This window comes from Lepus europaeus, chromosome 10 (genome assembly GCF_033115175.1).
Source record: "Lepus europaeus isolate LE1 chromosome 10, mLepTim1.pri, whole genome shotgun sequence".
In the NCBI taxonomy this organism is placed as follows: Eukaryota; Metazoa; Chordata; class Mammalia; order Lagomorpha; family Leporidae; genus Lepus; species Lepus europaeus.
Window position 1 is genome coordinate 57,196,179 of NC_084836.1, and position 20,441 is coordinate 57,216,619.

The 20,441-nt window shown below is 43.3% G+C and overlaps 1 protein-coding gene across 6 annotated transcripts in view; it reads right to left on the reverse strand.

The window, feature by feature from the left end:
- Window positions 1-1,669: 1,669 nt before the first annotated feature.
- Window positions 1,670-20,441, reverse strand: part of SRGAP1 (SLIT-ROBO Rho GTPase activating protein 1) — a 319,573-nt gene continuing 300,801 nt past the window's right edge. For all 6 annotated transcript variants that reach the window (XM_062203307.1, XM_062203305.1, XM_062203303.1 and 3 more), the window contains exons 19-22: window positions 17,040-17,220; window positions 15,320-15,454; window positions 14,871-15,210; window positions 1,670-4,732 (exon numbers count right to left, since the gene is read on the reverse strand). In XM_062203307.1, the coding sequence (XP_062059291.1) occupies window positions 4,355-4,732; window positions 14,871-15,210; window positions 15,320-15,454; window positions 17,040-17,220 (1,034 nt within the window). In that variant the 3' untranslated portion in view covers window positions 1,670-4,354. The remainder of the gene's footprint in view (window positions 4,733-14,870; window positions 15,211-15,319; window positions 15,455-17,039; window positions 17,221-20,441) is intronic.

The window sequence follows — 20,441 nt, forward strand, 5'->3', positions numbered from 1 at the left end:
GGGAACGTCATGGTAAGAGGCAGTACAGAGCGTGGCGACAAGATGGCAGTCGGCAGCACGTGAGCGGGGCGTGGAAGGGAGCACACGGGGGCTCACTGCAAGAGGGAGGAACGCAAGCCACGTCTACGGAGACGAGACAGTCTGATGGCGGACACGCTTGGAGAACGGGCCACCACCGACCACCCAGCACTGAGGCACGGGAAGGTGGGGGTGGAGACGCAGCTGGGAGAAGGGGGCGAATTTCAAAACACCCCAGTGGGCAGCGAGAGTTAGGGGAGGCAGAGGCGGGCTGGGCAGAGAATGGGGCGACAGTACAAGAGCCAGGCTAAAACTCCTCTAAAATAGAAAGGCACTTTCACATGTACATACTACAGATGTACATTGACACAATTAGGTGACAGTCACAAGCAGGAAGCTACCAGAACTGCAATTGATCAAACCGACAGGAAAGGACAATACTGATTTAATTACGTGGGCAGGAGTTACCCGTGGGTATGTAGGTAAATAGCAGTCTCTCCTGTTACACAGCCACTTACTATACTTAAGTAACTATAATAACCATCGCACTACACATTGAACTTGGATGAATGCTCTAAGGGGGGCATTCACAAACGCACGGTTTATATATTTTCTTTTACTAAACAGTTTCTAAGATAAGCATTATTGAACCCAGTACAATTATTTAAACATACAAAATTCCCTACGTAATTGAAAGATACAGGTACCCATCTTGATTATACCACATAGACTATTTTTTTTTTTTAAATAAAGTATACTAGGGTAAGTGAAAGCTCCAATTCCAGCTTGTTTTCCTGATCTCATGAGGCTATGCCCATCACCCTGCACCAAGGCCAAAACTCCAGCCCAGCTGGAGACTGGGCTCAGCTCAGGGGATTTCCTGGCGTAATGTGGCTGCAGCTACACAAGGGCAGAGCCTTCGGTTCTAAGCTGATCTGACTCTTAGGTCCTTTGTGGTGAATAACTGAAAGCAAGAGAGTCCAAGCATGTTTCCTGCTCCATAGCCTCTCAACGCTGTGATGAGGAATTGTCAAGCTCCATCCCAAGGCCTGTAGTCTTCCAAATCCCTCACAGAGGCCTAGGCTCTTTAGCTTTGGATTTTGGAGGCTGTAATGATAAGATTAAAGTTTCCTCAGCTGGTAGACTCCAGAGGCTATGTCATTCCTAAATACTAAGGATACCACTATCTACCTACTCCTTTTTTTTTTTTAATTAAAATTATAACCCCATTTTGGGAAGAGCAAACGTACAAACTCTTAAGTGATACAACTTGACCCTTGGGGTGCTCTATCTGTTGCGAAGTGTTTGTGACCATTGTCGTAGGCTAACTGGGGCCCTGCGGAGAATACTCTATGGCTGGCTCAAGGGGCACCAAAGTCAGATTACATCGCGTGAAGACGTGGAAATCTGGCAAATGCTGATGCTGACACCAAACGTGAACGTGGAGCTCTAGAAAGCACCCCTCAAAAGGTTGAAGCGGCTGACACAACACTCATCAGAAAATGTGTACTGAGTACCTTCCTCTATCATGGCAATCCATTCCCCAAACCCCTGACCCAAACCGAAAGCCCGGCTTGGTAAATCTACTTGAGTGAGTTCTGTGGATAGGACATGAACATGTGTGTGTGATACCGGCTGTGAATACATACTCTTGTGTGAGTGCAGTCAGGTGATCTTTGTAGAACCATAATTTATCCATCATCGAAATGACCTCTTCCCAGACCACACATGAAGACTGCTAAGACCCTAAAACTGGGGCATCACATCACATCTCCAGGGCTGATTCTTTCTTCCATCTCCCTTTCCACCACCCCTCTGGGTGCTGCACCTGCCACCGTAAAGGCTGTGAACCGGTGAGGCTTCTGAGCTGCTGCAGCTTTGACTGAACTTTGCTGGGTGCTATTCTGGACCTTTTGTGTGGTGGCCACCTCGTCATGTCCTCGGAATCTGAAGACTTTGACTCAACAAAGCAACGAGAACTGCTAAGTCCTTACTAAGTCCTTGCTCATTCTGACGCCACACCCTTTGCTTGCAACTGAAATGAGAAAGCCTCCAGGTGACCACAGGAGTAGAGGGAGAAAAGATAGAGAACAGTACAGTAAGGGAGTGCTGGGTGTATTAGGAGCTGTTTCCTGAAAGAAGGCACAGCCTCTGGGGCTCTGGAGGGCTACAGCAGCATGCCCTCTGCCATGCAAGGCCCCAGAGGGCCCTGTTGTGAGGGGCAGAAGGCAATCCTTGGTCCAGCTCAAGTAGAAAGACTGCAGGGAGGAGTCTAAAGAACTGAGCTGGTAGTAGCGAGATCTGAAATGCTAAAGTTACAGCTTCAAAAAGACACGAGAAAAATGCAAGATGCTTCTATTCTTTTGATACTTGAACATCTCACTTTGCAATCAAAGAAGGAAAATGATTCTTAAGAATCTTTATTATTTTAAAGAGCTAGGGGGTTACTTGCGAAATTTAAACTTCCTAGGGAGTTTGGGAGGATTATCTAAAAGTTAGGGCTGTTCAAAGCTCATTTCTGGCTGGCAATCCATGGTGTACAAAGGTGCATAAGGACAACTACAGCTCAAGAGAAATGATCCAGGGTTGGAGAGGATGCTGAGCTGGTCCATCTACCCCCGGCCCCAAAGTGGGTAAAAAAGGATGGTTTTGAGAACTTGGAGGTATGACTTTGAAAGATAACCATGTCTCAATATTTTTCTGTAGGAGAAAAATTAGACTGGCAAATAGGTAGCTATGAAAGTAATGGTCTTGGGTACACAGCCTAATCCCTTTCTGCACAATGTAGTTACCAATGGGCTCATGAAGTCAAGTCCACTCGGCTGGGGAGGCAACAGACTTCGAATCTGAAACCCAACCAGAAAGAAATCAATGATGGTCCATAGGAGTTCATTCTGAGCCATCCTTTTTTTTTTTTTTTAATTTTTTTCTAAGTTTCTTCATCAAGGAAGTTTGATGATAGAACAGTAAAATGCTTTTAGGGCTATAGATGATACCAGCCACTGCTGGTAGGATAATGGTGTTTGTATCTTAGCCAAGGATAAATGAATGGGAAGCAAACGTTTTAAGAAAGGGAAACTACAGTGCAAATACGGGCCACCGAAAGATCGTCTATGTGCTAGCATGCCAGAGAATGATGGTCCCAGCTGAGGAATAATGAGCCCAGCTGACTGTGCGAGTTACGCAGAGACCACATTGCCAAAGAAAAACTGAAAGAATGTCAAGGTCCCAAGGTACAAAATCGGGAGGAAACCATCCTGGACCCACAGGTAATCTTCCCAGGTTGGCTCTGTATAGTACCCCAGCCAGCTCAAGACACAGGGCAAGGACCCTGGGGTTTCAAAGTTGGCACCATCAGGCTCTTGTGGCATGTCTAAAGGAAACAAGGAACGTGGAGCAGAGCACTGAGTGAACCAGAGACTCGGCTGCAGCTTCTCCACTTCCACAGGGATTTAGAAATATCTGCTAGGCAGTTATTGTGCAACAGACCCTTGAAGGAGTTTGTGGCATTGAGTAACCAGAAAAATCCTTAAGATTAAACTATTCCAGTCCTTTCTAAGTGCAAGGGCTGGACTTGGAAAGCTCTGGGGCTTGATAGTGTTTACGGATGGAGCAATGTCCATAGCTTTGGGGCCAGTGTCTTCCCCACTCCTTTCCTAGGTCCAGTTCCAGCAATAACTGCAGAGATTCTACCCCCTTCCACTGAGCCTTTAACCTAGACCTGGGCAGCGGCTGTTAGGAAAGGCAGTGATCCAACACATTCGTGCCATGGGCTTAGGGTCGCACTGGGCACGTGCCACCGTGACATCTGCAAGCTTTTAGCAGGAGCCGGGCCCCAGCTCCGTGTGCAATCAGAGGTGTTCAGTCAGTTGCCAAACAATGGCAGCTTTCGCCACTTCTCAGCCATTACCCTGAGGGCCACAAGCTGGCGCTGATTATCCCCTCCAGAACCTGGAACTGGGATTCTCCGGCCTTCGGACCAAGACGTCTCTGACTCACCTGAGCTACACTAAGTCTGAAGCGCTGTACGATGCAGAGAGCGGTGTTGCCTTCATTACAAGTGGTGCAGCATTGGATTTTTTTTTCAAGTAAGTCTAAGTGTTTCTATTGTCTTTAAAATGACGTAAGATTTGTCCAGTTATTTAAAAAAAATTACAAAATACAAATGCCCGTGTTAATTTAGCTAGTCTCAGACATGACATTTGACAACATAGAAAAGCCAAACGATCTCCAGTCATAAGCACAAAACTAAGCAAAGTTACGCATCATGGACTTTTGTCCCTGATCCATTTGCTTTTTAAAATCGCCTCCCCTTCCGACCTTGCCCAGCTGGTTTTCACATCGTGCAAGACTTGTCTGTCGGACCCTGGGAAGGTGGGGCAGGTCCTATGGTAGGATTTGTTTTTGGAAGAACAGCAGGTTTTGGCCTAAGGGCTGGGGGCTTCAGCTGCACGCCCATTCTGGGTGCCACCATGGGCTTGAAAGTACTCATCGTGTCACTGGAGGAGCTAGTGCTACGTCGGATCTGAGGCTCTGCGCTCCTGAGGGCAACGCTGTGCAAAGGGCTGAGAGATTCCGTGGAGGTGGCTGGCGTGGGAGAGTTTTTCACTTGTTCCAAGGTGTCCAGCACCACATCCGGGGCGTGCTTTGCTGTACTCTGTCGCTCCAGTTCTCGGAGCTCATTCAAAGCGGTGTTCATCGTCTCTTCGATGTCCTGTTGAGACACAATCAGAAAGATGGAAATGACACGTGGTAATTCACACGAAGGTACCGAAGTCTACCTAGATATTTCACTTCAAAGCAAACAAACCAGCAAAGAGTATGAATATTTTAAAGTCACAGTTATTAGATATTATGAGTGTACATATGATGTCAGATTTGGTTGTCTTGACTCTAAATTTTCAAGAGATCAAGTTGTAATGGTTCAGGGAGCCATATATCAAGTGCTTGCCATTCTAAGGCTCGAGGTAACCATCTGATGGTCTCCACTGGCACTGAGTTAGTGGTTAGGAATTCTAGTTCAACTTAGGATAACAGCTTAAGTTTAGGTGCTACACTAATTTCTCAATAAGCAAATATGAATAGTAACAAAGAATCATGCTTAACAAATTTTTGAGCACTTACTATGCACTTGGTTAACTTCTGAAAATTCTGGAAAATTGAGCTTAAGTCTTCCCCTGAACCAGCTGCACGCCCATTCTGGGTGCCACCTTTAGTGTCACAAGGATGCAGAAGGATTGTGGGCAGAGGCCAGACATACAGCCTGTCGCACTAGTGCCCCAGATAGTTGACATGCAATGAATTTTCCCGCATCTTGCTCAACGTTGGAATTTTCTCTAGGTAAGTGAAAATTTCATTCATAAAGGTATTTCAAAAAGCTCAGGGAAAAGTAGATTTAAAATGCAAGTTTATTTCACTGCAAAATATTTTGAAATACGTGTGTAGCTTTTTCATAATATGCGTATTCTACAAACTTTCTGAAGACCTCTTGTATAATAACCTTAGCCTAGAATCTTTTAACTTTTTACATCTTAAAAATTATATTTATTTGAGAGAAGGAGAGAGAGATGGACAGAGAGGGCTTCTGACTGATTCACTCCCCAAATGCCCACAATGGCCAGGGGTAGGCCCAAGCCAAAGCCAGGCGCCAGGAATTCCAGGTCTCCCATTTGGATGGCAGGAGCACGCTTACTTGAACCATCACTGCTGCTTTCCAAGGTCTATATTAGCAGGAAGCAGGAGTGAAGAACTGCAGGCAGGAATTAAACTCCAGCACTTCAGTATAGGGTGTGGGAATCTTCACCGGTAGGCTAACTGCCTGCTCTCCTAACTTCATTAAAAATAAATATTTTGGGGGGTTTAGGCATTTGACCAAGTGCTTGAGCCACAGCTTGGGACTCCTACGTCCCAGATCAGAATATTGGGTTAGAGTCCTGACCTTTTTGCAGCTCCCTGCTAATGTGCACCTTGGGAGGCAGCAGGTGCTGGCTCAAGCAGTTTGGCTCCTGCTGCCCTCATGGGAACCTTTAGCTGAGTTCCCAGATCCTGGCTTTGGCTGGCCCAGTCCCAGCGGTTGCAGGCATTTGTGGAAGTGAACCAGTGGAAGGGAGCCTGCTCTCTCTGCCTTTCAAGTAAATTAAATAAAAAATGTAAAACTAATAACAAAACTTTTAAATTGACACGTAACAATTGTACACATGTATGGGGTACAGCATGATATATTTCAGTTCCTGAATAAAATATGTGATGAGGCAGGCCAGAGTTTGAGACATATCCCTTATCTCAAACACTTATCATTTCTTGGTATTGGAAACTTTCAAAATATTCTCCACCAGCTATTTTGAAATACATAATTATAAGTTGTCAACCAGTTATCACACTGTGCTATAGAAAGTCAAGAAGTTATTCCTCCTAGCCGAATGCAGCTCTGTACCCATTAACCATTCTCTCTTCAACTCTGCCAACCACTATTGCATCCTCTAATTCCATTTGATAAACCTTCTTAGTTTCTACACATGAGAACATGAGGTTTGTCTTTCTGTGTAAGGTTCACTCAACAGGTCTGCTAATTCTATCCACACTGTGACACAGGACAGGATTTAGTTATTTTCTATGGCTGAATAATATTCTTTTATGCATGTGTGTATATATACTACATTTTCTTTGTTCATTTACCCATTCATGGATATCTTAGTTGATTTTATATCTTTGCTATTGTGACAAGTGCTGCAAAAAACATGGGAATACAGATATCTCTAAAATACTCATTTCCTTTGTGTATATATATATCTAGTGGAATTGCTAGATAATATGATAGTTTGATTTCCAGTTTTTTGAGGAACTTTGATACTGTTTTCCACAGTGGCTATATTAAATCATATTCTGTCAACAGTGCATGAAAGTTTGCTTTTATCTGCATCTTAACTACCATCTGTTATTTTTTGTCTTTTTGAGGATTGCCATTCTAACTGGGGTGATGTGATATCTCATTGTGGTTTTGATCTGTGTTTCCCTGATGATGAGAGATGTTGAGTATTTTTTTCTTGTACTTGTTGGCCATTTGGTTCAGGTCATTTGCCCATTTTAAAATCGAATTATTTTTTTATTTTTTGCTATTGTATTCAGTTCCTTGAATATTCTGTGTAACAATCTCTTGTCAGAGGAGCAGTTTGCATTTTTTTCCATTCTGCAGGGTGTTACTGCACCCTTTGGCTGTGCAGAAGCTTTTTACTTCGATACAATTCCATTTATCAGTTTTTGTTTTTGCGCCTGTACTTTTAGCTTCATATCCAAAACCTATCTTTGTAGATGAATGTCCTGAAGCATTTGCTACAGGTTTCCTTCTAGTAGTGACACAGTTTCAGGTCTTACATTCAAACCTTCGATTCATTTTAAGCTGACTGTTGTATGCGGTGACAGAGAGAGAGTTTCATCTCCGTGCATATGAACATCCAGTATTCCAAGGACTATTTATTAAAGAGAATGGTCTTTCTCCTAGTATGTTTTTGGCATCTCTGTTCACAATCTGTTGGCTGTAAATACACTGATTTATTTCTAGGGCCTCTATTCTGTTTCATTGGTCTATATGTGTCTCTTCATGCTAGTGCAGTGCTATTTTGGCTACTAGAGCTTTGAAGTGTGTTTTGAGATCAGGTATTGTGATGTCTTCAGCTTTGTCCTTGTTGCTGAAGACTGCTTTGGCTATCTGGGGTCTTTGGTGGCCCCATGGGAGTTTGAGAGTGCTTTCTTCTATTTCTATGAAGAATGTTATTGATACTTTGTTAGGGATCGTATTGAGTCTGTAGACTGTTTTGGATGGTGTAGATATTTTTACAATATTGATTTTTTTAGTCTATAAACATTGGATGTTTTCCCATTTTTTGTGTCTCTTTCAGTGTCTTTCAGCAGTGTTTTATGATTTTCATTGTAGAGTTCTTTCACCTCCTTAAATTATTCCTAGGTATTTCATTTTTAAAATAGCTAATATAAACAACATACTACCTTGGTGTCTTTTTGGCTAGTTCATTTTGTGTATTTTTAGTGTATACATAGAAATGCTATTGATCTTTGTTGATCATATCTTTGCAACTTTACTCCAGCTGTTTATCAGTTTTAAGGGTTTTTCAGTGGGGTGTTCAAGTTTCTCCATATGTAAGATGATATCTGCAAAAAGAAAGTTTGACTTCTTTTCTAACTTGAATGACCTTTCTTTCTCTGTCTTGCCTAGTTTTGTCCAGGACTTTGAGTACTATGTTGAAAAAGAATGATAAAAGTGGGTATTCTTTTGTCAAAAATCTTAGAATAAACACAGGTTTTCCCCATTCAGTATGGTGTTGGCTGTGGATTTCTTCTCTGTGGCCTTAATTATGTTGAGATATGTTTCTTCTAAGTCTCATTTGTTGAAGTTTTTTCAGGAGATGTTGAATTTTGTTGAATGTTCTTTCTACATGTATTGAGATGGTCATGTGGTTTTATCCTTCATTCTTTCAGTATCATTCTTATTGATTTTTTTTATGGTGAAACATTCTTGGATCTGTGGGAAAAAATCTCATGATCATGGTGCATATTCATTTGAAATATACTTTTTTGATGTTTATTGCTATAAATTTCTTAGTACTGCCTTTGCTTCATTCCATAGGTTTTTGTATGTTTCTGTTTTAATTTAAGAAATTTAAAGACTTCATTTCTGTGTTGTCTCCCTGGTAGTTCCAAAGCAGGTTGTTTAATTTCCTTGTATTGCTATGATTTCCATAGCTCCTTGTTGTTGGTTTCTAATTTTATTCCTTTGTGTTCAGAGAAGATAACTGATATCATTTCATTAAAAAAAACCTGCCGGTCTTTTTCTGTGGGTTAACATACGGCAACCTGGGCTAATGTTCCATGTGCTGATGAAAAGTGTGTAATCTGCAGCCCTTACGTAAAATGTTCTGTAAATACCTGCTATGCTCACTTTTAGAAAAGCTGATTTTCTGTCTGGATGATCTGTCCATTGATGAAAGTGGTGAATTAGATTTCCCAAGTATTATATATATCTCTCTCCTTGTAGATCTAATATGAACTTCATATGTTAGAGTGGACCAGGGTTGGCTACATATGTAATTATTTCACCTTTTGCTGAATTTATCCTCTTATGATTATGTACTGATCTTCAATGTCTACTTTTACAGTTTTCTACAGAGTCTGCTTTGTCTGATAGGATACTCACAGCGTATCCTCTGTTGGTGTGGTCTGTATTTTTTTTTCTTTACCAGTGAGGTGAGTTTCTTGCAGCACACAGTTGGGTCCTTTTGTGTTTTTAATTCATTGAACTAGTCTATATTTTTTTAACTGGGGAACTTAACCTGTTTACACTCAAGGTTATTAGTGTTAGCCTCCTCTTACATATTCTTTGTTCCTTTCTTCCTCTCTTATTGTTTATCTTTGTGTATGGCAGCTTTCAGACATGATAAAGTTTGATTCCTTTCTCTTTCTCATTTGTGTGTCTACTACCAATGAGTTTTACACTTGTGTTTTCATGATGGTAGTTTCTGTTCTTGGGCTTCTTGTTCTAGGACTGCCTTAAGCATTTCTTGTAAACTTAGTCTAGTATTGATGAGTACCCTCTGTTTTGCTTATCTAAGAAAGACTTCCTCTTTCATATCTGAAGTGTTACTTTTCTGGGTATAGTATTCTTGCTGGCAGAATGTTAATTCCATTCTTTCTTGATATATAAGATTTCTGCTGGTAGTCTAATAGAGATTCTCTTATATATAACTTGGCATTCTTCTCTTTTCCTTTCAGAATTCTCTATATCGTTGGCTTTTTAACAACTTGACACTAATGTGCCTTGGAGAGAAGCTCTTTGGGTTGAGTCTACTTGGGGTTCTTTGAGGTTCATGGATATGGATGTCCAAATCATTTCTAAGACTTAGAAAGTTTTGCTCTATTTTATTCACTAAACATGTTTTCTGTATCTTTTTGTTTCTTCTCCCTCTGGAACTCAAGTAGTGTAAATATTTATGTGTTCACTTAATGATGTCCCAAAGGTCCTATAGGCATGCTTTGCTGTCTTCATTATTTTCCTCTGTTTAATTCAAAAGATCCATTTTCAAGTTTAGAAATTATTTCTTCTGCTTTAGTCTATTGCTGGACTATGGCTTTTTAAAAAAATTTCACTCATAGAATTCTTTAGTTCCAAGATATTTAAAAAAAAATCTGTATTCTCCTATATCATACTGAACTTTTTTAAGGCAATTATTTTGAATCTTTTTCATGGATTTCATAAATTTCCTTTATTTTGGGGGCTGCTACTAGATAATTATTGTGTTCTGTTGAGGCTGTTGGATTCCTTTCAGGTTTCTTGTTTGACAGTGTTGATATCTGCACATCTAATGCAATAGTCACCTTTTCTGGGTTTATGGATTTTTTAAAAAAATTTTTCCGTGAAAGGACTTTTCTTATATTTCAGTTGGGTATGGATATGGGGTCTTAGCTTTGATTCTGGGTAGATGCAGTAGTGAGGTCTCTGTGCAGTTTCTTCAGCTTTAGTCCTTGTTAGTTATGTCTGTGGTCATGTCCGTAGTCCAAGGCTGTAGGCGTGACTGTGGGGGCATGGCATGGTTTGGCTGGGAGAGGGTGGCTTCCTGGCTGACTTGTTGGGGGTCATTTAGGTGGGTGCATGTGCTGTGTAGCATCTCCTGTGGGCCAGGGCTGTTATCTGGCTAGCTAACAGGTGATTCCGCTGTGTGTTGGCTGTCCCTCTGTGCATACGTGCTTATTTCCTAGAAGGATTGCCACATGAGTTGGGAAGACAGAGTCTCAGCCCTTCTGTGGGGCCTAGGTTCTGAGCAGCTGAGGTCATGGTGTTGAAACCCTTCCTATGAATATGGTAGAATGATGACGGAGTCTAAAGAATGGAGACACACTATAGCTTCTGGCCTCCAGGATGGAATGAATTCTAGCAGTGGGTCCAGTTTAGGATGGCACTGAGCCCTAGCACCTTACGTGTGTGTGTGTGTGTGTGTACAATGTGGGCTCCTACTACATGACAATACAACCATGGGAAATCTGGACAACTCTGTAAATGGTGTTTGGTCCCTGTGAGACTGTCTGCAGTGGCAGTGGGGACTGTTGGAGATCTCCAACTTCCCTTGTCCCCGTAAAGCTTGTAGTTCATATGGGTGGGGCTGACAGTGTGGGAGAGTCAGGGTGCCGTACTCTACACTCTCTGGTGCGATCTGGAATTTTCATGCTCCACAGGGATCCTGCCCCTTCTCTGCTGCTCGCCAGCAAACTCCTTGTTATTCCAGATTACAGTTGTTCTTTGGCATGGCCTCTTTTGGACAAGGCGGACAAGCAACAGGTAACTCTGACCGTCTTGCTGATATCACTCCTCTTTTGTGCCCCCCACATTATGAAAGTTTTCAGAATCACAATGGACTCGCTTACGGCAAGCCCTAATCAATCAAGAAAGCAAGCACGTTGGGAGATGATGAAGGGCGCAGTACACACACGTATGCCTGATAGCAAGAACTAGTTCTGCCAGACCAGAACTTTGCACCAAGGCCACAGCAACCTTTCACAAAAATAGTTCTACAAGGACATCTGCTCAGGAACTGTCTGTTCAACCTTGGACAGGCACCACCCTTGTTGTTAATCTGCATAGCCAAGGAATTTTATTTCAAAATATGTAATCTTCACCTTTAAAAACTTCCCGAGTCTCCGCCTCTTTGTGCTCCCAGTTTATTATGGCACACAGATCCCACTGTAATGTTCTGCCATTCCCAAATATTATTCTTTGGAAGATCTTTCTCTGTTATTTAGGCTAACAATATATAAAGGCAAAATCTTTTTTTAAATAGTGAAATATTTTCCAGGAATGCAACTACTATATAAATTATTCTTTCATTGCAACTGCATGACTAAGGGTTGTCTACCAATTTGGAAAAGCCACATGGCTAATGGGAACACTTTTCATGTAATGTGAGTCTAGTTATGTCTATTAACTTAATACTCTATCAAGGTGCATTTTTGATTTTTGCTTCTACAGAAATTCTGCAAGTAGGTGAAAATATTTCACTACATTTGTCTTTTAGTGTTAATAATGAACTGAAGTATATTAAATTATTTTAATACTTATTTCCTTTGACTTTTATTTAGAGCTTTACATTTTCAAATTAAGCATGTCATCAATTGATTTCAGATACTGAAGGAATAATTACAAAATATTAGTTTAAAAAAGTAGCGTTTAGGCCGGCGCTGTGGCTTAACAGGATAATCCTCTGCCTTGCGGCGCCGGCACACCGGGTTCTAGTCCCGGTTGGGGCACCGGATTCTATCCCGGTTGCCCCTCTTCCAGGCCAGCTCTCTGCTATGGCCCGGGAAGGCAGTGGAGGATGGCCCAAGTCCTTGGGCCCTGCACCCACATGGGAGACCAGGAGAAGCACCTGGCTCCTGGCTTTGGATCAGCGAGATGCGCTGGCTGCAGCGGCCATTGGAGGGTGAACCAGCGGCAAAAAGGAAGACCTTTCTCTCTGTCTCTCTCTCTCACTATCCACTCTGCCTGTCAAAAAAAAAAAAAAAAAAAAGGCTAACAACTGTATGAAAAAATGCTCAACATCAATGGTCATCAGGGAAGTACAAAGCAAAACCACAATTAGATATTACCTCACTCTTGTCAGAATGGCTAAAATCTAAAACACAGAGAGTAACAAATGCTGGCAAGGATGTGGAGAAAGGGGAATACTTATACACTGTTGGTGGGAATGTAAATTAATGCAATCACTGGGCAAAACAGTGTGGAGATTTCTTAAACTAGAATTAGACTTGCCATAGGATCTAGCAATTCCACTACTGGGTATATATCCAAAACACCTGAACACAATGTATCAAAGAGATACCTGCACTACCATGTTTATAGCAACATTGTTCACAACAGTCAAAATTTAGAACCAACCAGGTGTCCATCATCAGATGAATGGATAAAGGAAATGTGGCATATATACACAATAGAACATTATTCAGCTATAAAAAATGAAATTCTACCATTTGCAGCAAAATGGATGCAACGTGGTGAGTGAAATAACCAGGCCCAGAGAGACAAATACAGCATGTGCCCCCATTTAAAAAAACAAAAAGCAAAGAAATGTGTATATCAGTATTGCTGTAAATATAGTTATGCAAACTTTTATTTGATAACTGTCAGAATGTGGTATATTCATACAAGGTGGGGATCATTCAGCCCTCTTTTTTTTTTTTTTTATTTGACAGGCAGAGTGGATAGTGAGAGAGAGACAGAGAGGAAGGTCTTCCTTTGCCGTTGGTTCACCCTCCAGTGGCCGCTGAGGACAGTGCATCTCGCTGATCCGAAGCCAGGAGCCAGGTGCTTCTCCTGGTCTCCCTTGCGGGTGCAGGGCCCAAGCACTTGGGCCATCCTCCACTGCACTCCCGGGCCATAGCAGAGAGCTGGCCTGGAAGAGGGGCAACCGGGATAGAGCCCGGCGCCCCAACCGGGACTAGAACCCGGTGTGCCGGCACCGCAAGGCGGAGGATTAGCCTGTTGAGGCACGGCGCCGGCCTCAGCCCTCTTTTTGATGTTGGCTGAGAAGCTGTTGTCTGTTTAAAATTTAATTTTTTTAAAAAAACACATGAAACTCTTCACATAATCTAATCTGCTCGCCAACATTCTTTTCAGTTAGACTTTGAAGCTATTTTGAGTGTCCTACCACACCAGGGCGGGTCTCCTTGGGTGCTTTTTATTAAAAATAATCCATCTTTCATACTTCCCCATGTTGGTTTCACTCCTCTGTTATTTTTTCATCTGCTTGCTTTCTCTCCGCCTCAGTGACAGCTGGAAGGTGGCGTGCAGAACTGAAGGGCGAGCCCTGAATCTACGCACCTCCTCTGTCATGCGTACAAAGCACCAGAGAGCCAAGACGCAGAACAGCCATCGCTACTCTTTCACTTCTGCTTAGAGAATTCTAATCAGCGGAAGATGCTGCAGCGGTCCCCTGTGTGGTCTGGCTGGGGACAGAGCCATGGATGGGGCGGGAGGGCACGCAGGAGCCAGAGCCACTGTTCTTCAAACAGTTCACCGTTACTGACTGCAGTATTACGAACTGACCCGCCACGTCCTAAACAGAAAGTATCATCTTTGCCGCATACCCAGGCCTTTCTGATTATGGGGCCTCCTTGTGTTCCACCCGCTTGCCTGTCTCACTAGCTTTGGACGCGTTTAGCATCTGAGAGGGCCATTCTTTCCTTGGTCGTCTTTTTCAATAATTTCCTGGCTTTCAATGTTCCAAGTCCTACCTTTCTTTCTGCCCTGTCTCTGTTCAAATTGCTGTGAACCTGATACACCTGGGCCCTTTCAGGAACAAATGGTTCTTCAAAAGACACTGAGAGCCAGGCCTTAATGTAAAGAAGCGGTTGGGGTTGGTGCTATGGCACAGCAGGTTAAGCTGCCGTCTGCAGTGTGGGCATCCCAAAGGGGTGCCAGTTTGGGTCCTGGCTGCTCTGCTTCTATTCCAGCTCCCTGCTAATACACCTGGGAAAGCAGCAGAGGATGGCCCAAGTGCTTGGGCCCCTGCATCCCTGTGGGAAACCTGGAGGAAGCTCCTGGCTTCTGATTGGCCCAGCTCCGGCTGCTGCGGCCAATTTAGGAGCAAACCAGCAGATTGAGGATCTCTGTCTCTTCCCCCTCTCTGTACCTCTGCCTTTAAAATGAATAAATCTTTTATAAAAAAGGATGGGCTAACGTCATTTCTGTTGTTTTCAGTGGGCTCGATATCAAACTGCAGCAGCAGAAGGTACATCCTTCACCCTACAGCCTGCCTGGATACTTAAAATGCAATCATCCATTAAAAGCACTGTACCTGAGCAATTGTCTCTGGGTCCAGGGGCTTGTGGTCATTGAAGCTTGTGTACTGCCCTGATGACGTGGACCTCCTGATAGGAGGGCTGTCGATCTTCTTGAGGGAGTCGTGCCGGCTGATGTTGGTCAGGCTGCCGTGGCCGGGGCGGCGCCTCCTCTCGGGACTGTCGTTGTTGAGGCCACGGTTCTGCAGCAGGCCCCGGGGGTGACTGGCCAGGCTTGGGGAACCCAGGTCAACTGAGGAGTTGGAAAGAGCATGTGGCGGGTGGAGGGGGCAGTGGCCATCACTGGTCCTGCCAGGACGCCTTCCTGGAGGGGGCGGCTCTCCTCTTTTCCTTTGTCTAGACATCCACAGACAGAGAACATAGGCGAGGTCATTGCATGGGGTAATGCATGGTGGCTCTTGTGGGAACTGGAGGCTTGGGAGCCCAGTGAGCTGATTCCACCTACCTGGCCAAGTAGCCGTCAGAGTGCCGGTCCGTCGGGGAGCTCATGTCCTTGGACGAAGACTTGTCCTCGGTGACCGGCCCACTGCTGGCTTCACTGTCGGCTTTTTGGCTCAGAGTGTCTGAAAATGCATCATCCCTGGAACAGGAGAGTCAGGAGTGAGGGTCCACTGTGAGATGAATGCGATTGAAAAGTGATGGCATTTGCAGATGCAACACACAACACACGCTGTTTTCATTACAAAAATAATGCGATTTTACTGTAGGTAAGTTAAAACTTCTAGATACATAAAAAAAGGAGTGAAATAACAATCACCTATAATATAGCATATATTAGAACGACTATTAGGATTTTAGGATATTTTATTCCAGCCCCTTTTTTTCCCTCTATGTCTGGGATATACCTCTATGAGGGTGTGCCTAGTATTTATATTATAGACATCTATAAGGTTAGGTACATTATTTAAAAATATTTTTCATTTTATTTGAAAGGCAGAGAGATAGAGAAAGAGCTGAAGAGAGATCGCCCATGTGCTGGTTCACCCTCCAAAGCCCCAGTGACTAGGATTGGGCCAGGCTGAAGCCAGGAGCCCAGGACCCTGTCTAGGTTTCCCACATGGGAGGCAGGGATCCCAAGTACTTGAGCCATCACCTGCTGCCTCCCAGCTGTGAATTAGCAGGAAGCGGAATAGCCAGGAATTGAACCAGGCACTTAGATATGGGATGTGGGTGTGGAGACTCACCTGCCCTGCCACACACTCACCCGTGATTAGGTACTTTAGATACATAACTGCCTGTTTGTTTACACATACATAGTACTTCTTGGACTCTGGGATACAAACTTTAACATTTTAAATTAGGCTGAATCAGACACTGTATATATTTCGTGTATTAGACTTCTTTCCTTTAAAAAGTTTTTCTTCCATTGGTAATGCACTGTGAAATACTGTACTCAGGAAACACTGGAGCCAAAAAAAAAGGTGTTTTGCAGTGGGATGCCATTTGTGATGTGGGCATCCCATACTGGAGTGCTAGATTATATCCAGCTTCCTGCTCATGCACCTGGGGAGGCAGCAGACGATGGCTCAACTTCTTGGGCCCCTGCTACTCAAATGCGAGACCAGGATGGAGTGCCCAGTTCTTGATTTTTGCTCGGCCCATGCCTCTTTGCAAGGCCCATGCTCAGCCCTTGTGGTCACTGAGGGAGTGACCCTGCAGATGAAAGATCGCTCCCTCTCAGACAAATAAATCTAAAAAGAAACTAGAGGTAACACTATGTTCATTTTGTAACCTGTGTCTTTTACTTAATGTCTTTAGATACTGTTGAAATGACAGTTTTCTCATTAGCGAAGTTAAAAAACGTGAAAAATCCCTAGCGAGGATTCCCTTAGACTTGAGGTCAGTGGCTTCACCCTTGGGAACTTGGAGTTGAAAGACATGAAGAACAGAGCAGCTCTGCTCTGGAATTAGCAGTGCATTTCCTCTGTGAAAGCTATTTTCTGTTTAAGTTATTTCGCTAAAAACCCAGAGGCTTCAAAAAGATGTTTCCCAGTAGTTTTAGTTCCAAACTCGTTAAGGGTTTGGGAAATGGAAACCTGGGGTCCCAAAGTACTATTAGCAAGGTCACCGAGCTAGGTGAAGAAGGATGGCCAGCTAGGAAGCCCGGCCTCTGTGGCCTCTGCTGAGCTTTCCTCACCCCGGCGCTGGAAGTGGGGATCACTCACATATCCTGCACCACTATGTACTGGTGGGGCACAAGCCCGTCGACCCCGTTGTGTCGGCCTTCCCACCAGTCCTCGGAGGCGCGGTGGTACAGCAGCAGTGAGGCGCCTTTCTTGAAGGTCAGCTCTCTGGCAGATCGTCCAACGTAGTCAAACTTGGCTATTGCTTCTATTGGCTCACACTCTACAGAGAACACACCAGAGGAGGGAGTCATGGGGCGGTTAGGAAGGCAGCACGCACTCTCTGAAATGTCTACCTGGAGCTTGAGAAGCAAACAGGGCCCTTTGAATGGCCGGTCGGAATAGGCTAACAAACCACCCATCAGGTCAGGGCATATAGAGGCTGCTGGGAGAGATGCAGAAAAACGCTATCTTGCTGTCATCAGCTTCTCAGGCCATGAACATCCAAACATTAGCTCTTAATTTCCACAGTCTTACCAGAGATATAATGGCAGTGTAATAAAAAATATTACAGACTGGAATACAACACAAACTCTCTCCTTGGGTTGCAATATCCTCCACGGTTGCTCCACTATTCTTTTGATATTGATGGAGTTTCCTTGCAATATGTTCTTAACCATTTATAATGTGGAAAAAAAAATCATCCCATAAAACACTAGGAAGTTTCTGCCTTATTAGCTTGCTTTTAAAAATCCAAGTAAATACTGTTTGAATATATTTCATTTTCTCATAGTGATTGGGCACTATCAGATCTTCAAGCTACCATCAACATTAGTGATAATTTTTTACTCTATTATCAGCAACAAAATTAGACTGCCCTCTATCCAAATTAAAGGACTCCATTTGAAAATTGTATTTTCTGGAGATCAACAGATTTTCAAGGTTATATTGTGAGTGGAAAAAAAAAGGGGCCAATCCCCAAAAGGTTACATGCTATATTATTCCAGCTGCATATCATGCTTCAAATGACATAATTATAGAGATGGAAAATAGTGGTTCCCAGAGGGTGGGAGTGGGGAGGACAAAGAAGGGAAGAGGCTGTGGCTTTATAAAGAGTGGTAAGAAGGGTCCTTGTACTGGAACTCTGCTTGGTCTGGACTGTGGTTGAGTCACACAAACGTATACACAGGACAAAACTGTATAGAACTAAGTAAACACACACAGGCATGCATATAAGACTGGTGATATGTGGACACGGGGGCAGGACCATGTCAATGCCAACTTCCTGGTTGTGATACTATCCTACAGTCATGTCAGTCATTATTGTCAAGAGAAAAACGGGAGAAGGGTGCATGCAGTGCCTCTGTGTTTTTATTAGAACTGTATATAAGTCCACTGTGATCTCCAAATAAAAGAGTTAATTAAAAAATATTGAGGGGCCAGTGCTGTGGCATAGTAGGTAAAGCTGCCACCTATAGCACTGGCATCCCACACGGGTGCTGGTGTGATTCCTGGCTGCTCCGCTTCTGATCCAGCTCCCTGCTGATCTGGAAAAGCAGCAGAAGATGGCCCAAGTGCTTGGGCCCCTGCACCCACATGGGAGATCCGGATGAAGTTCCTAACTTTGGCCTGGCATAGCCCTGGTGTTGTGACCATCTGGGCAGCGAACCCACGGATGGAAGACTTCTGTTTCTCTTTCTGCCTTTGCCTCTCCCTATCTGTAACTCTGAGTTTCAAATAAATATCTTAAAAAAAAAAAAAGCCAAAAAGATATTGAAGTCTTGGTGTAGAATTGGAAATCAGCCCTTATCTAATTCTGATCACAAATATTAGAAACAAACAAGACAAACTCTGGAGCTTCAAGAGTATTTTATGATTCAGCCGATTGCACACAGCCCTTTGAGATGTTGAGATCTTTCGCACTCTTACCCACCATGACTGTTTCTTCACCTCTGCCGACATAGGTGAGTAAGCTCCTAATGAAAAACAGAACTGAAAAAGACCCGAGGGAAGAGGTGCAGTCCTACAGATGTCTATGCAATGAGCAGTAGTTCATTGGCTAGAGACTGAGCACGTGTTAGTTTCCACATACGTGAGAATAAGGGCACACATGGTAGATTAAAATCTACTGGTCTGTCAGAAATTCCTGTTAGAAATTCTTCTATTTCTTTTGGTAACAAACTTGCCCATTTAAAAGTTGACTGTTTCCCAAGTTTGCTGCAATCCCTTTAATATCTCTTTTGCTTCTATCTAATAACTGCATGAGAAATTCTTGCTTTGACAGCTGGGCTTGATACATTCAAAACTCTCTGGGACATCTGAGTCAAAAGCAGCAAATCCAACACACGTGCTGAAATGCTAGGTTTCACCTTATATAAAGGGCCTGGGTAAATTTCAGCTAAATACTTTAAATAAAGACAAAACATGGCCCATCTTTTTGCTAGTGACTAATGTTTGAGGTGAATGACATTTCATATCTCAGGACCACAACACTATCATCTCTTTACAGTACATTTCTTAGCAATGTGTACAGGTCTAAGAATAATCTGTAAAGCAACAGTTTAAGTTCTTTAGCAACCACGTGTAATTTCTAGGTCCTGTTAAGACTCTGGTATTCCCCCTAAAATTGTATTGTATTAAACAATAAATAACAGTTTCATTAAATACCCAGCCCTGTTTCATAAGGGGGAGGGTTGTAACCTTACATTTAAAGATAATGATTATAGTTTGTTTTAAATTTGGCAGGTAATAAATCCTGTTGATATGAGATGGCAGGTACCAAAATTTTAGCCCTGTTCTTCCTGGGGGACAGAAATACACACATCCATGGAGGAATGAAGACATAGTAATTTAGTAAAAATAACTTTACGACACAACTTGCAAATTCCTGTGTGAACACACACACACACACACACGACTGGCCTTTTTTTTTTTTTTTTTTTTTTTGACAGGCAGAGTGGACAGTGAGAGAGAGAGACAGAGAGAAAGGTCTTCCTGTTTCTGTTGGTTCACCCCCCAATGGCCGTTGCGGCGGGCGCACTGCACTGATCCGAAGCCAGGAGCCAGGTGTTTCTCCTGGTCTCCCATGCAGGTGCAGGGCCCAAGGACTTGGGCCATCCTCCACTGCACTCCCAGGCCACAGCAGGGAGCTGGACTGGAAGAGGAGCAACCGGGACAGAATCCAGCGCCCCGACTGGGACTAGAACCCGGTGTGCCGGCGCCGCAGGTGAAGGATTAGCCTATTGAGCCGCGGTGCTGGCCATGACTGGTCTTAACTTAAAAAAAAAAAAGATACCAGTCCATGATATAATACACAGTCTATGTATAGTTTGTCAGAGGGAAATGAAAATGACTGATGTTCTTTAATGCCATTCAATCACACACTGTCATGCTGGCACTGGGCGACTTAGGACTTCAGCTATATTCATATTTTATCACAACTTCATCCTGATGATCTCTACGGTAATCATCTCTTACTCGTTTTAAAAAATAGCAACATGCTTC